At 40.3% G+C, this 24,668-nt stretch overlaps 2 protein-coding genes and 2 non-coding genes across 4 annotated transcripts; 1 reads left to right on the top strand and 3 right to left on the bottom strand.

The window, feature by feature from the left end:
• The first annotated feature begins 430 nt into the window (after nucleotides 1-430).
• Nucleotides 431-504, top strand: trnat-agu (transfer RNA threonine (anticodon AGU)). Its single transcript has one exon. It is a non-coding gene; the product is annotated as a tRNA-Thr (tRNA).
• An 11,492-nt stretch (nucleotides 505-11,996) lies between these two features.
• ppp1r15b (protein phosphatase 1, regulatory subunit 15B) lies at nucleotides 11,997-16,817 on the bottom strand. Its single transcript, XM_049573270.1, has 3 exons — nucleotides 16,399-16,817; nucleotides 13,795-15,152; nucleotides 11,997-12,951 (listed from the first exon to the last, which is right to left on the bottom strand). Exons 1-3 carry the CDS (start codon nucleotides 16,562-16,564, stop codon nucleotides 12,739-12,741), a joined length of 1,737 nt encoding a protein of 578 aa, XP_049429227.1. The 5' UTR covers nucleotides 16,565-16,817; the 3' UTR covers nucleotides 11,997-12,738.
• Nucleotides 16,818-17,372: 555 nt separating this feature from the next.
• rps13 (ribosomal protein S13) lies at nucleotides 17,373-22,387 on the bottom strand. Its single transcript, XM_049573295.1, has 6 exons — nucleotides 22,308-22,387; nucleotides 21,700-21,748; nucleotides 21,519-21,597; nucleotides 19,359-19,528; nucleotides 18,663-18,763; nucleotides 17,373-17,448 (listed from the first exon to the last, which is right to left on the bottom strand). Exons 1-6 carry the CDS (start codon nucleotides 22,328-22,330, stop codon nucleotides 17,415-17,417), a joined length of 456 nt encoding a protein of 151 aa, XP_049429252.1. The 5' UTR covers nucleotides 22,331-22,387; the 3' UTR covers nucleotides 17,373-17,414.
• LOC125888167 (small nucleolar RNA SNORA19) lies at nucleotides 18,300-18,431 on the bottom strand. The gene has a single exon (XR_007449300.1). It is a non-coding gene; the product is annotated as a small nucleolar RNA SNORA19 (small nucleolar RNA).
• Nucleotides 22,388-24,668: the final 2,281 nt, after the last annotated feature.

Raw genomic sequence — 24,668 nt, forward strand, 5'->3', positions numbered from 1 at the left:
AAAACGTAATGTTCTTAACGCGACAGCAGAATAATAAAACAAGTTAAATAAAAGTAGTAAAAAAAAACTTAACGGCTAAAAACGGTTAACTAAACATGTTAAACGTTGAAAACCACTCGCGCGCTCGTCTACTGCAAACCTGCCGTTGTCATGGCAACTCACATAGATAGAACCTCAGTTTAACAGTTACAGTAATGTTATTTATAATATGGAGACACAAGGAGCTACGTTACTGAACATGGCGGCTATCTTCACACGATAATAACATTACCAGACCAGAAAACAGGTGGGTAGGATTTAGTTTGCGTGATTAAAAATTGAAAAAAAAAAAAAAAGAAGAAAAAGAAAACTATTTGAAAACCAGCTATCATGGTGAAGCCATTTAGGTCTCATGCGGTACTGAATATTAGCAATAATAAGAACTACCACCGGCGCCGTGGCTTAGTTGGTTAAAGCGCCTGTCTAGTAAACAGGAGATCCTGGGTTCGAATCCCAGCGGTGCCTTTTCACTAAGGCTGCCCTGTAATGCATACACTGTTGAGAGAGGAGAGGACAGTGGTGCATATCGGGTAAAAATTAATACATGACACCTATGCAAAGGGAAGTTGTATAAACAGTTCTTCATGACTGTGACAATGGGGCAAAAGCATCAAACATACAGCCTGTTGGTCCAGAACTACCCGCCAAAGGAACCCATCCAGCACACAAGGTAAACTGATTTCAGGAGCAACTTATACAATTTGTTGCATATTCTGTGTAAAATGCTGCGTCAGAGGCTTTTCCACACTGACCAGAATACAGTTCTCTGCTGAAACAATGAATACTTACTGTGACCATGTTAAAGGATATTAAACATTTTGCAAAATATTGTCAATCAGCAGCTCTAGTCCAAAAGAATCTGTATTAGGAAATGTATGGATAAATGCACATGTAATGACAGTGAGAAGTAGACTGACTGAATGTGGAGTAAACTGAGACATACTGTTGAAATTGCACTTATATTTCTTAAGATAGGCTGTTCATCTGTTTTGTAAAAGGTACTTGTAATTCTTTACACACAAAAAAGGGAAAACATACGAGCTGAGAGTTTATTATGTAATGGTTTTATTGGTCTGGCCCATCTGAGATCAAACCAGGCTGTATGTGGCCCATGAACTGAATTGAGTTTGACATCCCTGCCATAAAGCTGGAGCACTGCAACACGTATATCAACTATCTTGTGACCTATCATATATCTCTAGCGTTCCTTATTTCTATTTCAGAATTTGTAATGCTGCCTCTTTAGGTCAGACTTTTTAATGCTGCTCCTCTTTGTCAGTGAATGTTTGCCTGTTTTGACACAGTGAATTACAGTGGAGCTGCAATGATTAGTCCAGCGGTTGATTGACAATGAGTCAGCAACTCATTTGACAATCGATTCATCTTTTTAGTAATTTTTCAAGCAAAAATATCAAACAATTACTGGTTAAAGCTCAGATGTGATATTGCTGCTGGATACTTTGGGGTTTAGACTGTTGTTAAAGCAAGCAATTTGAATGCATCATCTTGGGCTTTGGGAAATTATAACCTCACATTTTGTAGATAAACCTAATCAGTTAACCAACAGATTAACCATTAAGATAAGATAAGATGCCTTTATTGTCACTATATATAGTGATACAGTGAAAAGTGCCTTCACAGTGACATTTAAAACTTGACTTACAGTGCCCTCCAAAAGTATTGGAACAGTGAGTCCAATTCGTTTACTTTTGTTGTAGACTGAAAACATTTGGGTTTGACATCAAAAGATGAATATGAGACAAGAGATCAACATTTCAGCTTTTATTTCCAGGTATTTACATCTGGATCTGATACACAACTTAGAAGATAGCATTATTTGTAATGGAACACAACATTTTTAGGTGAGCAAAAGTATTGGAACATATAAACATAAAATAGATTAAAGTGAATGAGACTTAATATTTAGTTGCAAATCCTTTGCTTTCAATAACTGCATCAAGCCTGTGACCCACTGACATCACCAAACTTTTGCATTCTTCTTTTGTGATGCTTTTCCAGGCTTTCACCGCAGCCTCTTTCAGTTGTTGTTTGTTTTGGGGGGTTACTCCCTTCAGTCTCCTCTTCAGCAGGTAAAATGCATGCTCTATTGGGTTTAAGTCTGGAGACTGACTTGGCCAGTCTAAAACCTTCCACTTCTTGCCCCGATGAACTCCTTTGTTGTTTTGGCAGTGTGTTTTGGGTCGTTATCTTGCTGCATGATGAAGGATCTCCCAATCAGTTTGGTTGCATCTTTCTTTAAATTAGCAAACAAAATGTTTCTGTAGACTTCTGAGTTCATTTTGCTGCTGCCATCATGTGTCACATCATCAATGAAGATGAAAGAGCCTGTCCCAGAAGAAGCCATGCAAGCCCAAGCCATGACATTACCTCCACCGTGTTTCACAGATGAGCTTGTATGTTTGGGATCATAAGCAGATCCTTTCTTTCTCCAAACTTTAACCTTTCCGTCACTTTGGAAAAAGTTAATCTTTGTCTCATCAGTCCATAAAACTTTTTCCCAGAATTTTTGAGGCTCATCTCTGTACCTTTTGGCAAATTCCAGCCTGGCCTTCCTATTCTTCTTGCTAATGAGTGGTTTGCATCTTCTGGTGTAGCCTCTGTACTTTTGTTCATGAAGTCTTCTGCGAACAGTAGATTGTGATACCTTCACTCCTGCCCTCTGGAGGTTGTTGCTGATGTCACTAACAGTTGTTTTAGGGATTTTCTTTACAGCTCTCACAATGTTTCTGTCAACAACTGCTGATGTTTTCCTTGGTCTAGCTGTTCGACGTCTGTTGCTTAGTACACCAGTGGTTTCTTTCTTCTTCAGGACATTCCAAATGGTTGTACTGGCTATGGCCAATGTTTGTGCAATGGCTCTGATTGATTGTCCATCTTCTCTCAGATTCACAATTGCTTCTTTTTCACCCATAGACAGCTCTCTGGTTTTCATGTTGGTTCCACCTCTAAATGCAGTCTGCACAGGCAAAATCTATCGTACCCAATCTGAAACTGAGCTCAGACATTCAGTGCTATTTATTGTTTGAATAATCAATGTAATTGGGAGACACCTGGGCAACAAAACACACCTGTCAGTGACATGTTCCAATACTTTTGCTCTCATGAAAAATGGGTGGGTTCAAACAAAAGGTGCTATCTTCTAAGTTGTGTATCAGATCCAGATGTAAATACCTGGAAATAAAAGCTGAAATGTTGATCTCTTGTCCCATATTCATCTTTTGATGTCAAACCCAAATATTTTCAGTTCACAACAAAAAATAAAGGAATTGGCCTCACTGTTCCAATACTTTTGGAGGGCACTGTACATTATGTGAATTCATACACACACCCCCACTCATACAACAACTAACACAAGATCAAATAAAATAAAATATATATGAAATTGCATTGATGCATGACAGTCATTGCACAGACCCGATGTATAAAATATATAAATAAGTAATAAATAAATATTGCACGTGTTGAGGATTGTGGGGTGGGTTACAGAATTACTGAGTGATTATTTTTGAGGATATAAACTTAAACTTCCTTTAATATTTTTGTCATATGCAATGATGATTACTGGGTAATATGTGTGTTGATGTTGCCCAATGTCAAGTTTTTATTTGTGTCGAGACAATACATGCATGATGGCGTGCACTAGTACTCATCATAATAGTGTGCACTGGGGCCCATCGTAACAACCTCACATTACTGTTTTTACATAATATCCAACTCCTAATTTCAGTAAATCCATCTATGCCACTGAGGCTTATTCATTATAATACAGACTAAGGTCTGAGTCTAATGTACAAATGAGCAGTAAACAAGCCTGTCTAAAAATATTTCACCCTTGTAATTTTCAGTTTCACCACATGAGGGCAGCAGAGTAACACTGTTATTTAGCTGCTAGACAGGATTTTTTTTTTTAACTTGTCTGGATACATGTATGACACATGATGTCCAAATATGGTCATCTGGGTGTGGTGGAAAGCTGTAAATACTTCACATATCCTGTTACAGTAAACTGATTATTTTGATGCCATGGTAACCTCAGCAAAGTCCAACTGTAGTGCCAACAAAGGTGGTAAAGCTCTACATATATTTATGAGTCATCTGTTACTGATGAACATTTTGATAAAGCAGGAAATGGATGACTGAGAATCTTCACTGACAAAGCAGGAAACTAATTTCTGGTTTTGATACTACTTGTAATCATTGTTAGAAAGTAACTCAGTGCATTTGTACTTATTTCCATTTTCTGCTCCTTAATACTTCTACTTCACCTCAATATACCAGCAAATATTGTATTTTTTTACTTAATCATGATAACTTCAGTTACTAGTTACTTTAGGCTACATGTTCACATAAATAATACAAAATATATTCAACCAATAAATCATGTTGTACCATTATAGGTCAGGGTTTAGCAACCTTTACTATCCAAAGAGCCATTTTTGGCCAAAAAATGTGCAGCCGCAAAACATATATGAGGATTTAACGGTGTATTAAATCTAAATTAGCCTACACTATTAGTCTATATGAGTATTCATTCATGTTTTACCGCAGGATGGCTTCTCTGCCGGGCACTATTTATTATTATTATTGATTATTGGGTATTTTAATTTTGCAGAGCTGCCAGTAAAAGCAGACAAATCTGTTCATGCACTACTAAACTCCATAAGACTTTTCCTTTTTTGGATTTGGCATCCATAGCTAACCAGCTAGGGAGAGTCAAGACAAGCCACTGCTATCGAGGTTTGGCAAAATTTCAAGAAAAAGATGCCAGGCAGTCGATGTGTTACACATATTTTAGTTGTTGAAATGTTAAAACATTTTTTTATTTGGTATATGTCAAGACATGGGTGAATAACTGAACGGGCCTACTGGGCACAGGCCCAGGATGGTGGGGCCCTTTGCATATCTGTGCTCAGGGGTGTCTTATAATCCACCCATGGGTTAAAATAAAACTTTATTGATTTGCAGGAGCAGATTCACAAGCTAGTGTTTAAAGTAACTAAAATAAGCTCCACCTTTACCAGCTGCAACATTAGTAACGTGCACACTGATGCATCAACTGCGATGATCAAATAATATATGTGATTCTTAAATGAACTATTCTTTGTACTTTTACTTTTGGTACTTAAAGTGCATTTGATGCCAGTACTATCTACTTTTATTTAAATAACATTTTGAATGCAGAACTTTTATTTGTATACTAATATTTCTACACTGTGGTATTATCACTTTTCCTTGAGTAAAAGTTTGCAGTACTTCTACATACACTCCTTGTCATGAAAGGTTTTTAAAAACATGAAGCAGGGTTTTTTTTTTGACATAATAAAGGTTTAAATTTTAGACTGTGACATTTACTTGGATTTTAATTAGCATACAATAATTCTGACTGTGATATAATTACCTGTACTTTGATTATTGCCCTATTTTAGAGGCAGCAATAGCACAGTCCATGTGGGCTTGGCTTGGGAACCAGAGGGTTGCCGCTCAAGTCCTCTTCCAGACCAAGCATAGAGTGTGGACTGGTAGCTGGAGAGATGCCAGGTTGCCTCCTAAGCACTGCTGAGGCACCCTTGAGCAGGCCAGCAAGCCCCCCATTCATGGGCAGCCCCCTCACTCTGACATCTTTCCATTTAATGCATGAATAAATCCTGTTTGTGCATGTGTGTGTATTTCAGGCCTGTGTGTATGAATTCCCCCTCTGGGACTGGTAAAGTATATCTTCTTCCTCTTTTTGTGACCTTTTCTCTGTCTGCCACTCTTGAGTCAACACTGTGTGTGTTCTGTCACGTACCAGTCAGGAGACGTGTGTCCCCCCAGTGGCTCAAATGAAACACTACACCTATTCAAAGCCACTGACATAAATATACAGACACTGGACTCAGCCAGTCTGGGTGTTGGTCAGACACACTAATCCTCATGAGCACATGTTGGAATAGATAAGTGTTTACCACATATGGGTTTATCATACTCTACTCATACTGTTGACTTCATAATTACTGGTATGAGCTGCATATTTTGGGACATTTATGGTGCTCAGAATGATAGTGATTATTCGTTTAGTTGATCTTTTCAGTCATTCTCTCAGAGTGAATCATTCCCTGTTTTGCTGCAGGCTCCCAGAGCCACTGAAGGCCCCACATGGGACTTTAAAGTCCACTTTATTCACTGAGTCAGACCAGGAGAATGCAAGTGAAAGCATTAATCCCTGTGTCTCTTTACCCTTTATATACTAAGCAGCTTACACCGCTGTATTAATGCTTCTGATTATGCACATACATTTGATTTTCCTACAGTTACAGTCCTGTTTACATTCTGCTTATTCTTGTGCAATAACTGTCTTTTTTTTTTTACTATATTTGTTATGTTTTATCCTTATATCTAAACTTGCACTATTTTGGACCGCATTTGACAAATAAATAACTCGAAACCATGGAGCCTAAACGTCAAATGCACATAAGTCACAAAGAGAAAATATAAACTAACAGAACAACACAGGTGAAGGAGAGATGAGGCGTGGGGGTTTTGCAGAAGTATCAGGTGGTTATTCTTGGCATTTTGCACATAAAGCGACCTGAACAATACGCAGGAAGATAAGCTTTGTTGCCTTTTGCATTTCATGCAGTCTGTCTGTGTGAGTTGGTGTCAGACACAATAGCTGCTGGTAGATTGCATCATCAGCTAATTGTGACCCAGGAGATACCCTCCTCTGGCAGGCGAGTGAGAGGGGCAACCACATGTGTGTGTGTGTGTGTGTGTGTGTGTGTGTGTGTGTGTGTGTGTGTGTGTGCAATTGAAAACCCACTGCCTCTGCTGCTGCTGCTGATTCTGCCGCTGCTGCAATCACCTGCAATCCTTTCAATGCCTCGCCACTCCTGCCGGTTGCCTGGAGACAGGGTCGCCTAGGCCACAAAGCTATAATGATACCAGGAAAGGATGAGGAAGACAAAGATGGAGATGCAAAGAGAAGAGTGGGTTCGAAAAGGGAGAAGGGAAAGTGGGAGCGACAGTGGAGGAGAAGGTGGTGTGTTCATCCTGTAACTGATGATCACATGCTCAGTCACCTCTGATGGACATTTGCGTATTGTTGTAGTGCCCTTGAGCAGGACGCTGAACCCTCAGCCAACTCTGGATGAAAGCAGCAGGTGGTGTTTTTCTTAACAACAAAATCAGAAACAGAGATGGCAGGCATATGAGTGTAACCACCCGTCACTGTGTCCTCACACACCAAAGAATACTAGATACTAGAGTTTGTGTTTCACATCTCAGCTCACAGCTAATGTCATCAGGTCAGCCTCGAACGCCTCAGGAAGAAAGCACGGCATCTAGAAAATGTACACTCTTGACAAAAATGGTTCTCTGGTCTTGCACCATGGTAAACCCATGTTGTGCTGGCTGCAAATGACTTGCGATGCAAGAAAAGCTCTGAAAACACCAGCAGGGAAAGAACTTCTGTAGGTTCTTAACAAAAAAGAGGGTTTGATAAGGTCACTTACAGGTGTATAGTTCTGGAAAAAGTAAAGTCAATCCAAAATCACAAACTTACCTCAAAGGGTTTTACAAACTGTGCAGCATACCACACCCTCTATCCTAATACCCTAAGTTTGAATGACGTAAAAACTCCTCCCAGTGATGTTAGCACCAGCAGCCAGAATCGGGCCAAATCAACTAGCCCAATTATTTCTTCTGGCATAGCAAGTTTGAGCCATTGCTGGGCCAGGTCATTTTTGACAGTGATAGCAGTGTTGGCAGCCAGAATCAGGCCACTTTATTTGGCCCAATTCTGGAGCGTCATTCATGTCGAGTCTCAGCCGATTAGGGTAACCAGACACCAGCCTGATTTGTACTTCTGGTGTAGCTAGTTTGGGCCAATTCTGGGCCAGGTCATTTTTGACAATGGCCCAGTGATGGCAGTGTTGGCAGCCACAATCTACCCAGTTTATCTGGCCTGATTCTGGGGCAACAGGACACCGGCCCTATTATTTCTTCTGGTGTAGCGAATTTGTGCCAGTGTTGGGCCAGGTCATTCTTGACAAAGGCTAAGTGATGGCAGTCTGCAACCCGTTGGCCCGATTCTGAGTCTTAGCCGTGTCTGGCAACTGAGCACGGTCTGTTTTATTTCTTCCAGCATAGGTCGATGCAGGCCCAGGTCATTTTTCCCACCTGGGTAGCCTTTAACGATGAATATATTTTAAAAGTTGTGTTTTGTTTAAATACATGACTTTACTTTTTACTTTCTTTTACTTTGTTCATTCTGGCTTAAATTTTATATCCTGGACATTGGGCTGGGTGTCACTGGACATTCCCAGTTTTATTAAATAGGATTCAGGCTTTAAATTCAGTGAAAGAATTTCCTTAAAAATGGTTTTTATGCTTCACCCCAGAGCCCGGATCCTCTGTTGGAAGGTTTCTTAAAGTGACATGCTCCAGTGATTCCAGATTCACTCTCCCTGATGCTGCAAATGGTTCAGGTAATTAATATTAAATTAAAGTCCTTTCAGTTTTCTTTCATTTTTAAATATTAAAGGAACCTTTGAGATTTTTTTTCTTTGGCTTCATTTGGAAACACTAACCTCACCAAAGAACCGTCATTTTTCTGTGTGCAGGAGCAACATGAGATCAATTACATGCACAACATGTGCGAGGCAGGGAAGGAGGGAGGGGTAGGGGTGACAACATCAGCAGAAGACCCACCGCTGGGTTGACACAGCAACAGTGTCAGCAATTGCTCACCTTTACACCATGCTCTGTGTTTGTGTGTGTGAGTGTGTGAGGGAGGGGTCGGGTGGGGAGAGCGTCGGAGAACTGCTAATTGATTTCATCTCTCTGGAAAGTCATTTCATCATACTTGGTGTTTTTAACCCTTGTCTTACGACAGCCTTACAGCAGTTAGTCTGCACGGAGACTCGCAGCCCTCTGGGAAATTATAAGCTCCTGAGTGTGAGTGTGTGTGTGTGTGTGTGTGTGTGTGTGTGGTAGAGAGACGGAGACAGATAGAGACGTACATGAGGAGGACGTACATGATGAGGGAGCCCTAAAGAATGAGGCAGGGATGAGTTAGGAGGGATGAAGCATGTGTATACTGAATTATTTCTACATTCTGCAGTCATCTCACTGGATCTTCAATATTTTTTTTCCAAGATATTTTATTCAGTTTTCCATTTTAATGACAAAACATGACCCAAAAAACCCCACACATGACAGCAGAGATAGAAAAGAGCACATCACAGACCTTACAGGATTGGCAAAAGGAAGCAATCAGACGACATCAGCGTCACATAAAGGCAGACACATTACACGGGAAATCATTGTATAAAGATCACAGAGCCTAGAGCATCATAGTTCAGGGGGAACACAACTAATTCAGAGTACCAACATACACAGGAGAGAGCTTTAGAAGTTCACAGGGGTACTCAAAGGGTGCCAGTCTATAGTGCCACATCCCCTCTCTCGTGCCCCTTTAAAACTGAGCTCAGGCGCTCCAATCACAAAATTTTAAAGATTTCTCCATGCCACTGGTTGATAGTAGGAGGTCTGGGCTTAATCCACTGAATTAGGACTTTAAATATTTGACACACACAAGAGGGAAAGTCTGCATACGTTATGTAAAACCCAGGACATACTTATTTGTTTTTTGCAGGTCTTGATATTTACGTTAAAACTGAGCAGAATTTTGTTGACATGTGAAACCTTTCTACATCTAGGTTACATTTAACTGTTGTTTTATCAGTATCTAAGGTCGAGCAGGTCTTAACTACAGGCCCTTAATGGCTATGTGTGACACAGGCAAATATTTATACTTTGAAATCCAAAGTCTGCCAGGTTTTCATGTGACGCCTTTTATTTTACAACTTACAAAATCAGCGACTATGTTTAAGGTACGGCACAATGTGTAAAAAGCTATAACCAAACAAACCTCGGTACCTTTCAGCCCTCTAAGCGGACTCAGAGCGGTGACTCAGCATTTTTTTGCGCCTATGTGAACACTCCAACAGAACTCAGACCCCTCTGAAGCGAACCAAACTCAGACCACCTCAGGAGGTTCATTTCAAGTCCTTAGCGCGGTTCACTTAACCTGTGCCTTGTGAACACAAAGTGCTCCAGGTTTGCTTTGCTCTTTGTCATTGTATTTAGCCCTCTAGCTCACATGCTGTTGCACTGGGATACCTGAATAGACAAGAGTCCACAGCACAGAAACACTAAGATTTTCTCAAGCCCCGTCTCACTCCAAAGTCATTGAAGTCTGGTGCTTGGGCAGTGACTTGCGGCATCAGAAACCAACGACAAAAAGCGTCCTTCAACGTTGGCATAAGACACAACCGGTTTTAGTTTAATGGTGACCTGCGGCGTCAGGGGGAAACGCAGTGGGACAAGGACAAAGTTAAGGTGGTAAAAGTCTGACTGGGGCAGGCAGGAGGGGAGGTGGATGGGTCCAAGACTTTCACCCAAGAGAGCAGTGTTTGTGTCCCATAAGATTATAAAGCCAAACCCTGTTCTTTTTTCTAAACCTAACCACGTGTGTTTGTTGTCATCATCCGACGTAGTGTGTTTATTTTGAAAGAGACTGTATGTAAACATTAAATTTACTGTGAAAACAGAAGTGTATTTTGAAGAAGACGGTGCATGTAACAGTCAGAACCTGACACGGTGTTCCAGAACATCGAAAACCAACACACCCAGGGTACCTGTCACGTTGTATCTGGACATGGAAAGTCCATGACCAAACATCAATATGTGACGAGGTCGGAGTGAGAATGTGTTGTTTTCTCCAATTTTACGTTGATCTGGAAGTGAGGGCGTCATAACCACACGGCAGTGCCATGTCAAAGTAAAACAAAACTACATCAATATATATCATATATAGTGTGAACAGAAAGAGGATTGAGCCCCATCAGAGCTGAAGTTGACCAGAAAGAGAACTGAGTCATTTTTCTGTTTTTGGTCCACATTTTGGTGCACTTTAAGAGGACTGAGTTCGGTTAGTTTAAAAAGGACTATATGTGAAAACACCCTTAGTTTCACCACAGCTGGCTGTCACACTCAGGTGTACCCTTACTGAGCACACTAGGTGTGTCAAAACTAGGTGAGAGGTTAAACTGATTTGTTTAACCACAGTGAGGCTAAAGGTGCTGTGTTACTAAATCTCTGGACTTTGTTCCTGGAACACTTCCTGCTTCTCTGCATGTTTTGTCTGCTGAGGGTACACACTGTGCTTGTTGTCTCTGTGGTGTGCAGAACTTTATAAGTATCAGTAACACACATGCAACTTTTTCTAACAACTGAAGATATGATTTTTTCAAACAGTTGAATTTATCGGACCTTTTCAGCCTTTTGTGAGGACAAACGGCCAGCGGTCACAGCTGATACGTGCACTCATGAATGACCCAGTGTGTTGTTTACACAGCTCTGGGACCTCGTGTTCTGTCTCCACTTCACTGTTATGCTCTAAGCAGGAAACGGCAAATGGAGAAGTTATTCAAAGCACATTCACGAGCATGACTTGTGAACAGGAAGCGATTTTGGTTTTTAAAAAATGACAAAGACATGCTACTGTAAGCAGCTGCATGCCTCGGGGTTCTCTGTCACATAACGCAACATGCATGGCTACTAAATAGGAGCTTCATCAGTTGTAAGATGCTTTTTTTGTTTGGACAGTAAAATAAAATTAAAATAAATGCCAAAAAAATACCCATAAAAATTGTAATGTTGGAGGGATTTAAAGAAAGTGACAACATATAGAAAGCTAACACTGCAGTGTTTTCATGTATTTTCCAACACTTTTCCACACATAAAACTTTAAAGAAAAATCATTACTAGTGACACATTTGAGGGGTCTGAAATGCCTGTGTGTCGTCTGTCTTAGTTAATTAGAATATGTTACAACTCATGTGTCTCCCACTGTTTTTCAAACCTTGTGAAACTCTTAAAACAGAAAACGATGATTTAGTGTAACAAATTTTTTATTGATTTTGCAAAGCACCTAATAACAAAATTTGCTACAGATGTTTTTTTGGACACATTTCTGGCTACATGATGTTACCATGAGAAGCTGAATGAGTTACAATGAGACAAAGTGTTTGAATCTTTCCAGTCGGTAAAACAATAAAGACATCCATCTCCACACTGGACGTATGTGCCATTAAATAAGCAAACACAAGACAAAACTTAAATATCAAGAACATAATATTTGACCAAGACAAGAATCACGCCAGAACATCATATTTATACATCATGCTTCAACAAAACACTTTTCAAAACACTTTGCACTGTAAAGCTCTGCTTTCTGACGATATCATCATCATCTACTTTGAACTTCTAGATTTACCACTGTGGTTTCTTCACACATATCAAAACACAAACAGTTAAAATCACCAGTAAAAAATAAACAACAAGCTCCATAGGGCATAAATAAGTTACATTACTAGGTCAGTATATAAGGCATACAAAAACAACATTCCACACGTTAATGCTGAGGTTAATATGAGAAAGTGTCAGTCAGTGCAACAGTCACAAAATGTATAAAACCTTTTGAGGTACAAAGTTGTTCAACTTGACACCGAACATTAAAAGTTGGCCTAACATCAAATTTCTAATTGGCCTAAATCAAAATCACTGTTGCATTGCAACCAATCACAAGTTCTCATCCGAAAAGGAAATAAAACATTCAGTGTTCAGGAATTTGACTTATTTCAAGGCACCATCCAGATACGCCCGCATCCTCTCTCTGTGTTGCTGGGTGAAGCAGTGACCGATGGCCTGCTCCGTTTCCTGGACACGCCTCCGGAAGCGGTCCCGGTCTCGCGCCATCTCTTCCCAGTGTCCTTTACGAGAGGCCTGGCGGGCAAACTGCCAGGTCCGCATGACGTGGACTTGGACCAGAGGAGAAAATCGCACCTTCTGAGATTCAGAAGAAATGAAGAGAAAAATTTAATACATTTTGTTAAATAAATAAATAAATACTGACAGTTGTGTGATGTTTATGTGTGCTTTTTTTAGGTTTATCATCTGCTACTGATGGAAGTAAAGAGATATTTAAACTTCAAATAAAAGCCACTAAACAGATGGTTATTTCCACTCATTTTATGTAGATCAAAACGTATGTGGAAATACCGTAAAAAATTAGACAGACAGACACATCATGTAAATTCTGATCACTGACAGGTGAGTCATCAGAACAATGCTCAAGCTTGTTTTTCCTGGAGTCTGATGTAACAGGGTGTTTTCTGATGAGATACTAAAAATGCCTTTGCAATACGGCAGCAACTTTACATTTAGTCAGATGTGGAACTCTCTGCTGACTCGCTGGAGTCACATGACTGGCTTAGTCATGACGACCCGCAGCGTTGCTAACCGACGACAAACAACAACTCAGCTTAATGCGCTGTGCAGATAAGTATGTCAGCTGAGGCAGAAATAAACCTTTATCTTACCACAAGAGGTTGCAACAGACACTCCTTAGTCATTAGTGTACCAGCTTAAAATAACTGATCACATTTGCTTCTGTATCTATGTAGGCTAATGAAACTGAGGAGGGGAAAAGAGTCATCTACATAAAGCCAAAGCTGTGGTGCTTAGTTTTAGAAACATTTGGTTGTCACTTGATATCCAAAAAGCTGGCTATCTTTAGTCTACACCAGAATAAAATGGAGAAGAAGTTTAGTTAACCTAACATCACGTCCCACATGGGTTTCATCTAATGCTTCATCTAATCCTGTCTGTAACTTGTTATTAGATACTGACCCTTTTCTGGCTTGTGCTGACTTTGCTGTCCTTCGTCTCCTCTGGCAGCGACTGAGGTGTTTGTCCAGGTCTTTTCCAGGGCACCAGTGTTTTGTCTGGATGGGAGTGATGCTTTAACTGCCTCTCTGGCCGGGAGGGCTTGGTGACTCTGGATTTTCGATTTGTTTTTGTCTCTTTTTCACATTTCTTGCCCTTTGTGGGTGGATTTTTTGTGTGGTGGACATAGAGGGCATCTGGATCTTCTCCACACTGGAGTGTAGTTGTTGGGGAGCTCTGCAGGCAGGCCTGAAAGTTAAGAGGGTGGTACGGGTCATCCTTTTGGCAGAGAGCTTTCCATAGCTGTTCTTCTTCGTCATCCTCTGATGAAGGAGGGACGCTGCTTTCCTTCTCCTCTGTGTCTGTGTCCGACTTGGTGGGAGGGGCAGGAAGTGAGGCCTGTTGTTTAGTGACTGTGGTGGTTTGAGGTGTTGCGCTGGTGACAGTGCAGGCGGTGAAGCACATGGGATTGTAGGGGTCATCGGGACAGCTAAAGAACTCCAAGAGCCTCTCGCTCTCTTCGTCAATGTCGGGGCTTGAACCGTCCGAACTGGCCCAGCTGCTCCAACTGCTCTCGCTGTCAGAGCGGCTGACCCAGATGTTGAGGCCTCTAGGCCCCAACATCTCCTCGCTGGCCTTGCTCACTGACATGAGGTCAGCCTCACTGTCCATCGCTTTGCCTTTACTTTTCCCCATGTTGGTGTTTGTTGAAATACACGCAGAGAAAAAGAAGGGGTTGTACGGATCACTGGATTTTGACAGGGACTCCCAAAGCGCCTTACTTTCCTCACTGTCAAATTCAACTACGTTCTGGTCTTCTTCGCTACTCCAGTGAAAACTTCTCTCCTCTTCTGAAGTGTCCTGTTTAAAAACTTTCTCCTTTGAAATATCCTGTTTGAAGACTTTCTCACTACTTCTATGACAGCCGTCGTTAGAACTGGAGCTATCGCTGCTTGATACAAAAACTTTCCAGTCGCCAGGGAAGCCCATTTTCCAGCTTGATTGGTGTCCCAGAAAGATGCTCTCTTCTTTGCCAGCTGTTCTGGACACAAAATCATCCACCAGTCCACAGCACAGGTCGTCGGCACGCAGACTGGACAGCAGGGCCTCAGCAGTGGATTTCCCAGCGAAGGAGTCGCCCACGTCAGCACAGAAGTTTGAGAGGGGATTTGAACCTCCAACCATCACTCCGTTGTCTCCGTCAAACAGTGAGGAAAACAGGAAGGATTCAGTCGGGTTTGTGGCGTTGGTCATGTGCTGGATGTGCTGACCCGTCTCGTCTGTGATTCTCACGTGAACCTCAAACCGGAACATCTGGAAAACTAGAATATCAGGAAAAGAAATATTAGAGCCAACTAAAATCCATAAAAGTAAACACTACATTCTGTTGAAGTACGACCACCCTTAGATCACCATGACATAAAAACACAATTAAAAATCAAAAATTCTTCTGCCTTTTTGTTTCCTGCTTTAAAGAATAGCCCTTACGGGGTGTCTACAGATATAATCAAGATAGATTTCAGACTTTAAAGACCTTTTTACTACCACCCGATATGAAATGCAAGACCACACTTGCAATGGAAATATACATTATATGTAAATGTGTGTTTGTGTGTGACATACATGTGTAAACACTCTTTCCAAGTAAGCACATTGATGTCCGTTCAAAATAAACAGTAAGGAAAAATGACAACAACTGGGTGAGTTTAAGATTAATGTGTTTAATGTAAAAAGAAAACTCATCGCTGTCATAATAAATGCTATGGCCTGTCCAGTGATTGTAAACAGTCACTGGGTCTGTCAGGCTGGAGGAATTTTCACGGTAATGTGATCAAAAATATTCAAGGCCCATTACATTTTAATTTAAAGCAATGTAAGACTCTTCAGGCCTTAAGAATACTTACTTTAAAACATTTAAGGACCTGCAGACACCTTGTTTTAATTTAAGAAAAAGGTCATCAGAAGTATATTTTTATATGTGACGTTATAAATACAATATCCATGTATATTTTTGTTGTCAGAAGCACATCTGGTTATGCCATTTTGTCACAGATGGTGTTTTCAAAGGGGATAACAGTCAAATCTGACATACTTGTTTTGACCTGTTAATTCTGACAGCACATCTGTATTTAACGATTTATAACACAGCAATCCTACAATATAAAATGTAAAAGGAAGTACAACAAGGACTTTACAGAGGATTAATATTATTGCGAAGATGGGAAATGACGTAAAGGCAGCTGGATTAGGACGTAAACATGTCTCTGAAAATAGATAAGTGGGTACAACATGTTCCTACTTTAACTTTTTAAGATAATATCCAAATATTATTTATAAGTAACGTTATTGCTGTGGTGGAGTTGTATAGTGAATTTACGTTGTATCGTTAACGGTCATGGCTGTATCAATAATAAAATGGAGGGTAACGACTCAACGGTGAATGGACTTTGAAATTAACGTCTCAGTGAACAAGTACCAACGGTTACAGCACAGTAACAGTAATGGCGGGCGTTTAAATCAAGTAGCCAGAGCAGAGTAACAAGTTTTAATATGACTTTTTTTTCTTACCCGACATGAAGGTGTAGTAAATGACTTGAACCAGCAGCCGAAGCTGTTCCCACAGTACGGTGAGCATCTGTTTGGTCCAAGGCAGAAGCGCCATCCCTCCGCTACCGAACCTCTCCATCGCCGTCCGTTCAGAAGAACCCTTCTCGGAACCAACAACCGTGGCCATTTTTTCTCACTTCTTCTCGGATTACGGCGGTGATGTTGACAGAAATCCTCACGTATTCTGGTATTCCTCGTCGAAAACCAACAGATTTCGCGTATTTGTCAGTGACAGATAGGCGTCGATGTGGTGTCGCTTCATTTTCTGGCAAGTACGTGCCATTTTTGGGTCTCCTTCGTCAAATGTCCTCATGTATTTGCTCCATGTTTCTCAGTCTCGGCGTTGTCTTCGTTGTTTGTAGTAGAGTGGAAATGTCTCAAGATTGCAACACCATTGCTTTTAAGGAAACGAGCGTGACGTCGAGTGGCGCTGTGATTGGACGCCGCGGCTGTCACTTGCCAAACGCCCCGCCCCTTACGTAACGTGGCCCATTCCCAGATCATGTGACATATGACGCACGGAAACTGCCAGTAATTTCCCCACCACCAGGAAAACCCTTTTTTTTAAGCCTCATGTTCATTTAATACAAAATGACATGAAAGTGAAATTAGGGAGATATTGTGCATGATAGGAAGTTTAAAAAAAAAAAAAAATCTCCAAACAAACACACCAAACAAAATTACTTTCAAAAGGGTGCAGCTTCAGTTTCACTCTCACATTTGTTTACAGTTCTTATTTCTCATTTACAGGAAATATCTATTTATTTCTCTGTGGTATTGGCAAGCACTTCGTAACCTGTTTTAATGTTTTACTTACTTATTGTAATTAAGCCCAAACTAATGATTTAATCACTCATGCTCTTTTCAGACTCAATAATCCATTTTACACACCATCTGTAAAACACTTTGAAACAAATAAAAGACAACTGAGCAAATTCCAATTTAAATCTTTTTATTAATCCAAAAAAGTGTAGCCTTTATGCCACCAGAGCAGAAGCTGTAGAAGACTCGCTGTAAACAGAAAGGAGAAAACATACTGTTAGAGGGAGCACTTCACAAAAATCACATGCACAGAAAGTCCCATACTAAGGTAAACAATGCAGGATTAATTTGCATTGTGAGGAAAATAATGTGCAAATACTACATGTATAATTATAACTTGTGACCAATAACAGTCCATTAGTTCGGTTATGATGATCCAGAAAAAATAACTCCACTATGGTGGTTAGTCCAATGAATGACATGTAAATGAATACATTAAACAATACAAATGCAATGTAGAATTTCAGTGACGACAGTTACACGCACAAAATATTCATTTTTTTGCCCTTACTGATAAAAATAATATTCCTACTAAGTTGACATGGCTAAGGAAATATTCCATTGATATTCCTGTTAACATGCAGCTGCATACTTTAACATGCCATAATATGTTGTTTATCACCCTAAAATATGGAGACGTGAATGGCTGTCGTGTGTGCCAGGATTTTTTTTCTTCTAATATTCAAGTCTTCAATACCTCTGTTTCTCCTTCTGACCAAAAATGTGGGCTTCTCTTTTTGGCATGAATCTTTACCCCAGCCTTGTAAACTCCTTGGGAGTTTAGTTGTTTACAAGGCACAGAGCTGACTGTAAACAGGCAAGATGCTGTTTGCAAACTGGTAAAAAGCCCAGTTGAGACACATTCTGAAAGCGCCTTGTATATGACCAAAGACTGCCATTAAAACTTCATTGGAAAGTGCTATGATCAGTATAAGGCCTGATTTGGAACATCTAAACATAACCTTTAAATGTGCCATACCGAATTTGGAACATTGTCATATTCTAAATAAGAGGAATACTAATGTGCATGTAAGTGTACCCATTGTATGAAGGGGACTGGCAGAGGTGGCACCAAGTAGCCACTCTGCTAATTTACCTCCAGTTTTTTATCTAGCACAACAGAAATATCACTACTCTCAATAAAAGGAAGAGCAGGACAATGAATTGTGCATTTTTTCATGCAATATAGCCCACAACGATCAGGTGTAATTCTATGACCCTGCTGAAATCAGTAGAAAAAAACTTTTCAAATCCAAACTGTGGAAAAGAAAAGGAGTGTTCAACTGATCAGGCAGGAAAGTACCCAGGTATATACAAAACCAAACCACCTTTGGCTGGTATCCAATTTTCTTTTTCTAACTAAATATAAAAAGGAAGTTTTCCAAAGCAGAACCAATACGTACTACTTCCAGTTGGGGGCCAGTACTCTCTTGGTCTTGTAGTAACGGGCCAGCCTGTGGATCCTGCTCTCAATGAGAATCAGGCGGAACTTGGCATCCTTGTCCTGCAAGTAAAGTAACATGTTTTAGGTAAATGTAACATGTTTTGGATTACTGAACATATGCATCCACCTATGTAATCCCGAATACCTGCCTCTGCCAACAGCACAATCACTACTGCTGTCATTTCCTTGGTATCTTTATCCGTGACCATATTGGTTTTAATACAATTTTAAAAACAAGCACCTAATTTCATGGAAGAAAAAGCCAAATTTTATGTGAAAATATGCAATTCTGCTGAAACTCAAATTGCAACTGTATACCCAATTTAAATAAATGGAAACCGGCTTGTTTATCCAAGTTAGGGTGTGCAGGAACGGAGGAATGTCGTATGCTGTAAAACCCTCTGAGGCAAATTGTTAAAACTGATTGACTGACCATTAGGTGGCACTTTTAAATCATTACTTTTTTGTAACGTGCTCACTCAGAGCATAATATGGTTGGAAATGTATCTACGAACAACTCAGACAATCTTACTAAGACATAAAGCTGAGTTTATGAGCCACAATGTTACAGTAGCAAACTACACCAGATGCCGCTCTAAATCATGTTGAAAATTACTATAAATGGTCTCAATATCTGACCCATGTCTTGTTATACCTTTCTGTTTCTCTCCAGATGCTTCCTGACTGCCACGGCCTTCTTGATGAGGTGGTAGAGATCCTCGGGCAGGTCAGGGGCCAGACCCTTGGACTTCAGGATCCTCAGGATCTTGTTGCCAGTGACAAAACGTACTTGAGCCACACCATGGGAGTCCCTCAGAATCACACCTAGACAAGGTGACAAACAGGTTTATTAGTTATGCACTGTATGTAGGTCACAAACAAGCTGCATGCTTTATTCAACTGTCAAAAAACGCATAACATTTAATAAATGTCAGAGTCAACAGCTAAACAGAGCATCATCTAAACTAGTAACTGATACCGTTTCAGAAATATAAGGGAAACCACTCAAAGGTTTGTCGTGGTGTGGCAACAAAACAGATTTGCAAAACAGCTTATATCAATGATAGTGATCTGGTGCCAAGTTAAAAGTGCGGCATCAGATCCAAAAATTCTCCCTTCCAAAAAGATGTTTAGCTTTTTACCAGCTTCAAATGTCTGCAACTCCACAACAGCAAACAGAAGTTCAGACACATGAAGAAAATTCATGTCTTTACACTTATTTATCTACTTATATTTTTCTATTATTGCAACAAGTTGTATCTTGTTTCTATGTTGTGTGGTCTAAATGTTTGATTTACTCCCACTGAATGTTGCATCTTTTTTTGTTTTGCACCGACAACCGGGACAAACGGTTTCGTTATTCTGTGTACTGTACGGCCCTGTGTACAGATGGACAATGATGTCTCTTATTTCTTAGAAAAATCCATGACAACTTGTGCAGTATGTGGCAGAAAAATTCCAAACTTTACTCTGTGCCCTTGAAATGTCGCAATAGAGGCCCAGCCCAAGACCAAGTCGGTTGTTTTTTTTTAATCAGTCAGCAGATAAAAATTGTTATGCACAGAAACCGTGCAAATGATTATGCGCCCCGTTACACTCTTGTTGTCGATGTATGTGTCCTGTGGGTTAGGCCAAATTTTCTTCAGAACCTCTTGGTTAAACAACTGTCTAGAGTTTGGCGTATACGAAAAACCACAGAAAACAGAACCTGTTCCGAAAACTTAAACGGCAGACATAAGTTTCGGAATCAGTGTGTAAACTAGTGTGTCACAATGTGAAACAGTATCAATTTTTAAACATGCAACAATTTGACAAAAAATACAGATTTGGGGTGCAAAGGCCTTAGTAAGTCCACTAATGTATGTAATTAATAGAGAGAGATTTCACCAAAAACCAGCCACATTGTGCTTAAAACCTCCCTTATTTTAATGCAAGATATCTATTCTTTTCCTGTTATTACGTGTGGACAGATTGCTGACCAGACTGACTGTTGTTTTTGAACTGTGCCTTACTGTGACCTGTCCCGTAGTCCTACAGTTAGCATACAGGAGCAAGTTCATAGAACTGCTGAGGCCACATATTGTCCCCCAGAGAGTACCTGCACTCTATAGTAGATTAACACAATAACAAGCAAACTAGATACCCAAAATACATAAGCACACGTTATCATTTATGGCTTTGTCCAGTCTCATTGAATCTGACTGCTGAATTAGTGAAACACAAAGTTTGCCCTATTTAGATATAGACTGGGTCTCCAACAGAGACAACTGATATGTTAAAGTGGATAACAGAAGAGAGATGTAAAATTTGTGCTGACTGGACAATGTGACAGTGGTCACATTTGATCTACAACACCTGTGAGGTAGTACACCCATGAATCTAAACATTCCCTGCTTATATTGGCCTGTAGCTATTAACTTTTTGAAAAGCCTTTTCACAAACTCGCTTAAGTGTTAAAACATGATAGATTTTATGCTTTAGGACTGTAAAAAAAAAAAATTAAAAAAATCAGCCATTATGGTGTAATTCTGTCACCAGTTTAACAACTGTGTTGAGACACTTTATATAAAAGAAAGATGGCAAATATGCCAGTTCTGTAGTCAGCAGTCTGCTCAGCCACTGCTACACAAATTTGATTTAATACAACCATACTGATTAACTGCTGAGGATGACTGTATCCTGCATGCCAAGTACTGATGGAGCTTACGCTCAGTCAGCAAGACACTATATCTACATGTTTATTTTGCTGCACACCCATGCAATCATATATAGAGCATAAATGTCTGAACTAAACGTCTCTCATAGGAACACTTACCAATCTGAGAGGGGGTCAGGCCCTTTTTGGCCAGCTTGAAGATCTGCTCTTTGACATCATCTGATGTGAGCTTCAGCCACTGCAAATAATGATTAAATGATTACCAACTGATCCCGTCGCTTCAGAAATATTTTGATAATGTCACAGTGTGCTACTCAAACCGTGTGTATTTTATACTCACAGTGGGAACACTGCGCCTGTAAGGCAGAGCTGACTGGGACAAGCCCTTTCTGTAGGAAACAAAGACATGCGAGCAGTTAGACACACTGTCAGTTTGACAGAAACACGAAAACACATACTATAGACATGTCTAAGTTAACAGCTATGAAAGAAACCAATATCTAGTAGCCATCAGAGACCCTGGGCAGTCAATGTAGGTTTTTGGCCCGGCTAACGCTAGCTTCACACTCGTGTTAGCGCTAATGTTATCTATTACAAGCTTAACTAAAAGTGCTTTTGATACAGGTGTTTAATTGCTTGGTTATCAGCATGGAAAATTAATGCATTTGGGCTGTGAATGTGGGAAATATATTTCTGTGTAAGTGATGCTAAAGTCAAGCAGCACAATCGTGGTGAGCTGCCAGTGCGGTTAGCTATGCTAGCTAACTAGCCGGAGATGGATGTCGGTAGAGGGTGCGTGTGTTTAAGTTAATTTCTCGATTCTCTGCCGGATTAAATCACTCAATTCGGTCCCAGTACATCCATAACATGTTTAAAAGCTATGTCGAGCCATCAAAAACGATCTATCGACATTATATTTTCACTTAAAATGATAAAAAGACAGCTCACCCGGGAGCGTGCATGCGACCCATGATGGCGGTAGAGGAAGAGAGGCCGCACACGCGACAGAAAACGGTATTTTGCGCCTGCGTCGGAAGTGACGCAATGACGCAGAGAGGAGCTCATTTGACGCTCCTGAACGCATTCAAGAGACATATTCATAATGTGCTGAGAAAAACTAGGAAAGACGTAACTGATTAAATTGATTATTTCATTTGGTCATTTAGGAATAATTTAGAATATCAGCGAAATATCAGAAAGTCGGGCAAACAGATTTTATGTCACAAATTTTATTGTAGATCATTTTTGTTTTTTTCTCCGGTCGTTGCCACTGTTTACTGTTGGCACTAGTATTCACTAAATGTCCCTCCTGAGTCTGTGTTCAACAGAACATATTATATGTTATTATGAATCTTGTTTAAACTCCGAAACAATGTGTTTCTACAGTAACAACAAAAAACAACTATCGTATTATTATTTCTGAAAACTAGATCTATGTGTCTGAAACAAAGTTAAATTTAGCTGAACTGAATAGGTGAGATTACTGACCAAGAAAAGCAGTCTGCAAGGCTCTGAGACCCTCAAACTGCCTGAGGCCTCAAGGTTGTTGTTCTTTTTAATAATTCTTTATTGAGGTTAGCAGATACAAACAAACAAGGGACATTTTCAGGTGCTATAGCCAAGGGGCCAAATTCATGAACATTCTGAGAATACTTTCAGAGAGCTCCCAACTTGGTCTAAACATTTTTAGTAAGAAGTCCTAGCTTGGGAGTGACTTAGAAGAGCTCTCAGAGCAACTCTGAGCAAGGAAAGGACGGAAACCTTTACCTTAGTGAGGAGGTGTGGTTGACCCCGTTGCTAGGTGTGATGCATTTTTTTAATAGATGTGATATGTTGTCAGCGACACACCCATCTGTGAGCCTGCAAGGTGTGGACACCCAGTGGAAATGAAATGGACTGCTGACTGTGAAAGTGTTGTCATTGTTAGTGTGATCACTCTGCTGATGGAAGGTTGAGACAGACTCAAGTCATCGATGCTGCACTGCTGGGTTTTTACAGTTTTACAAATATCTTAGTGTTGTGATCATTTTGTCTCTGGAGTTATACCATTACTGCGTTAGAAGGGAAATGTGTGTGTATCCCTAATGACATCAACTACAAACATTCTCCCTGCACAATCTAATCTGTAGTATTTCATCTACTACTGTCATCCAGAGTTAGGAGAATATTTCTCCGACCTCTTTGTGTTTCCACCATTTTCCCCTCTGATTAAAAAACTCTTAAAAGTCCTCCTCCCTGCTCCTAACAGTTTTTCACCTTAGGAGCTCTTTTGAGGTCAAAGATGCTTTGTGAATAACTTTTATCTTTACAAGGACCTAGACTTAACTTTAAGGGGAAATTCTAAGAATAAGGCACAACTCTACGAGTGCTCTTAGAATTTCGTCACTAGGAGCAACTCTTTGTACGAGGCATCTTCTGCCTTAGGCTGAGCCAAGACAAGTTAGCCACATACAAAATGACAGAAATCAAACAATAAAAGAAAATAACTAAACATAAAGTACATACAAATAACACAAGAACAGGGCTATCCCAAATAAATTCACAATAAAAAAACACATGTTCCAAACTTTCATTTCCATGTCACAAAATGTAGTTATTTGCATCAAAATCACATCTCAATCTTAAGAATTTGTTCACTGGATAAATAAATATATATCTTTTCCTAATATTCTTAACCTCTTCAACATCAGATCCCGTAAGAATGTAATTCCTCCTTGCTGGGTTAGGGAAACAGAAAGATTCGAATAATACTGTTATTACATTCATTGTCACAGAGGTCAAAAGGCCTTCGATGCAAAGCTGTCTCATCCCAGGAGAGACCTCAGAGTACAGAATGTCTTCTTTAACCACTGATCAGCCTCAAGGTTGCTGTGTGTAACAGATTTTGTTTGAGGATGCAGAACTTTACAATATTGTGTAGGCACAATATTGGGCGGCAGTAGCTCAGCCCATGGGGACTTGGCTTGGGAACTGGAAGGTCGCTGGTTTAAGTACCCATATGGAACAAGTATTGCGCGTGGACTGGTAGCTGGAGAGGTGCCAGTTCACCTCCTGGGCACTGTTGAGGTGCCCTTGAGCAAGGCACTGAACCCCCAATTGCCACGCGTGCCCATCCAAGGCAGCCCCCTCTCTCTGACATCTCTCCATTTAATGCATGCACAGGTCCTGTTTGTGCATGTGTGTGTATTTCGGGCCTGTGTGTATATAGTAACAGAGTGACAAAAATTAAATGTCCCCTTCAGGGATTCATAAAGCACATCTTCCTCTTCTATTAACTTAAAGTGTCTGGGTTTAAGAGGGTCTCTTTGC

Source organism: Epinephelus fuscoguttatus, linkage group LG4 (assembly GCF_011397635.1).
Source record: "Epinephelus fuscoguttatus linkage group LG4, E.fuscoguttatus.final_Chr_v1".
NCBI lineage: Eukaryota > Metazoa > Chordata > Actinopteri > Perciformes > Serranidae > Epinephelus > Epinephelus fuscoguttatus.

Coding starts and splice junctions, on each gene's coding strand:
- ppp1r15b (XM_049573270.1), bottom strand. CDS start 16,564: ATGGCCACGGTTGTTGGTTCCGAGAAGGGTTCTTCTGAACGGACGGCG. Junction 15,153..16,398: donor TTACTACACCTTCATGTCGG/GTAAGAAAAAAA, acceptor CTGATATTCTAG/TTTTCCAGATGTTCCGGTTT. Junction 12,952..13,794: donor TCAGCACAAGCCAGAAAAGG/GTCAGTATCTAA, acceptor TCTGAATCTCAG/AAGGTGCGATTTTCTCCTCT.
- rps13 (XM_049573295.1), bottom strand. CDS start 22,330: ATGGGTCGCATGCACGCTCCCGG. Junction 18,764..19,358: donor ATCTGGAGAGAAACAGAAAG/GTATAACAAGAC, acceptor CTTTACTTGCAG/GACAAGGATGCCAAGTTCCG. Junction 17,449..18,662: donor CTGGCCCCCAACTGGAAGTA/GTACGTATTGGT, acceptor TTCTGTTTACAG/CGAGTCTTCTACAGCTTCTG.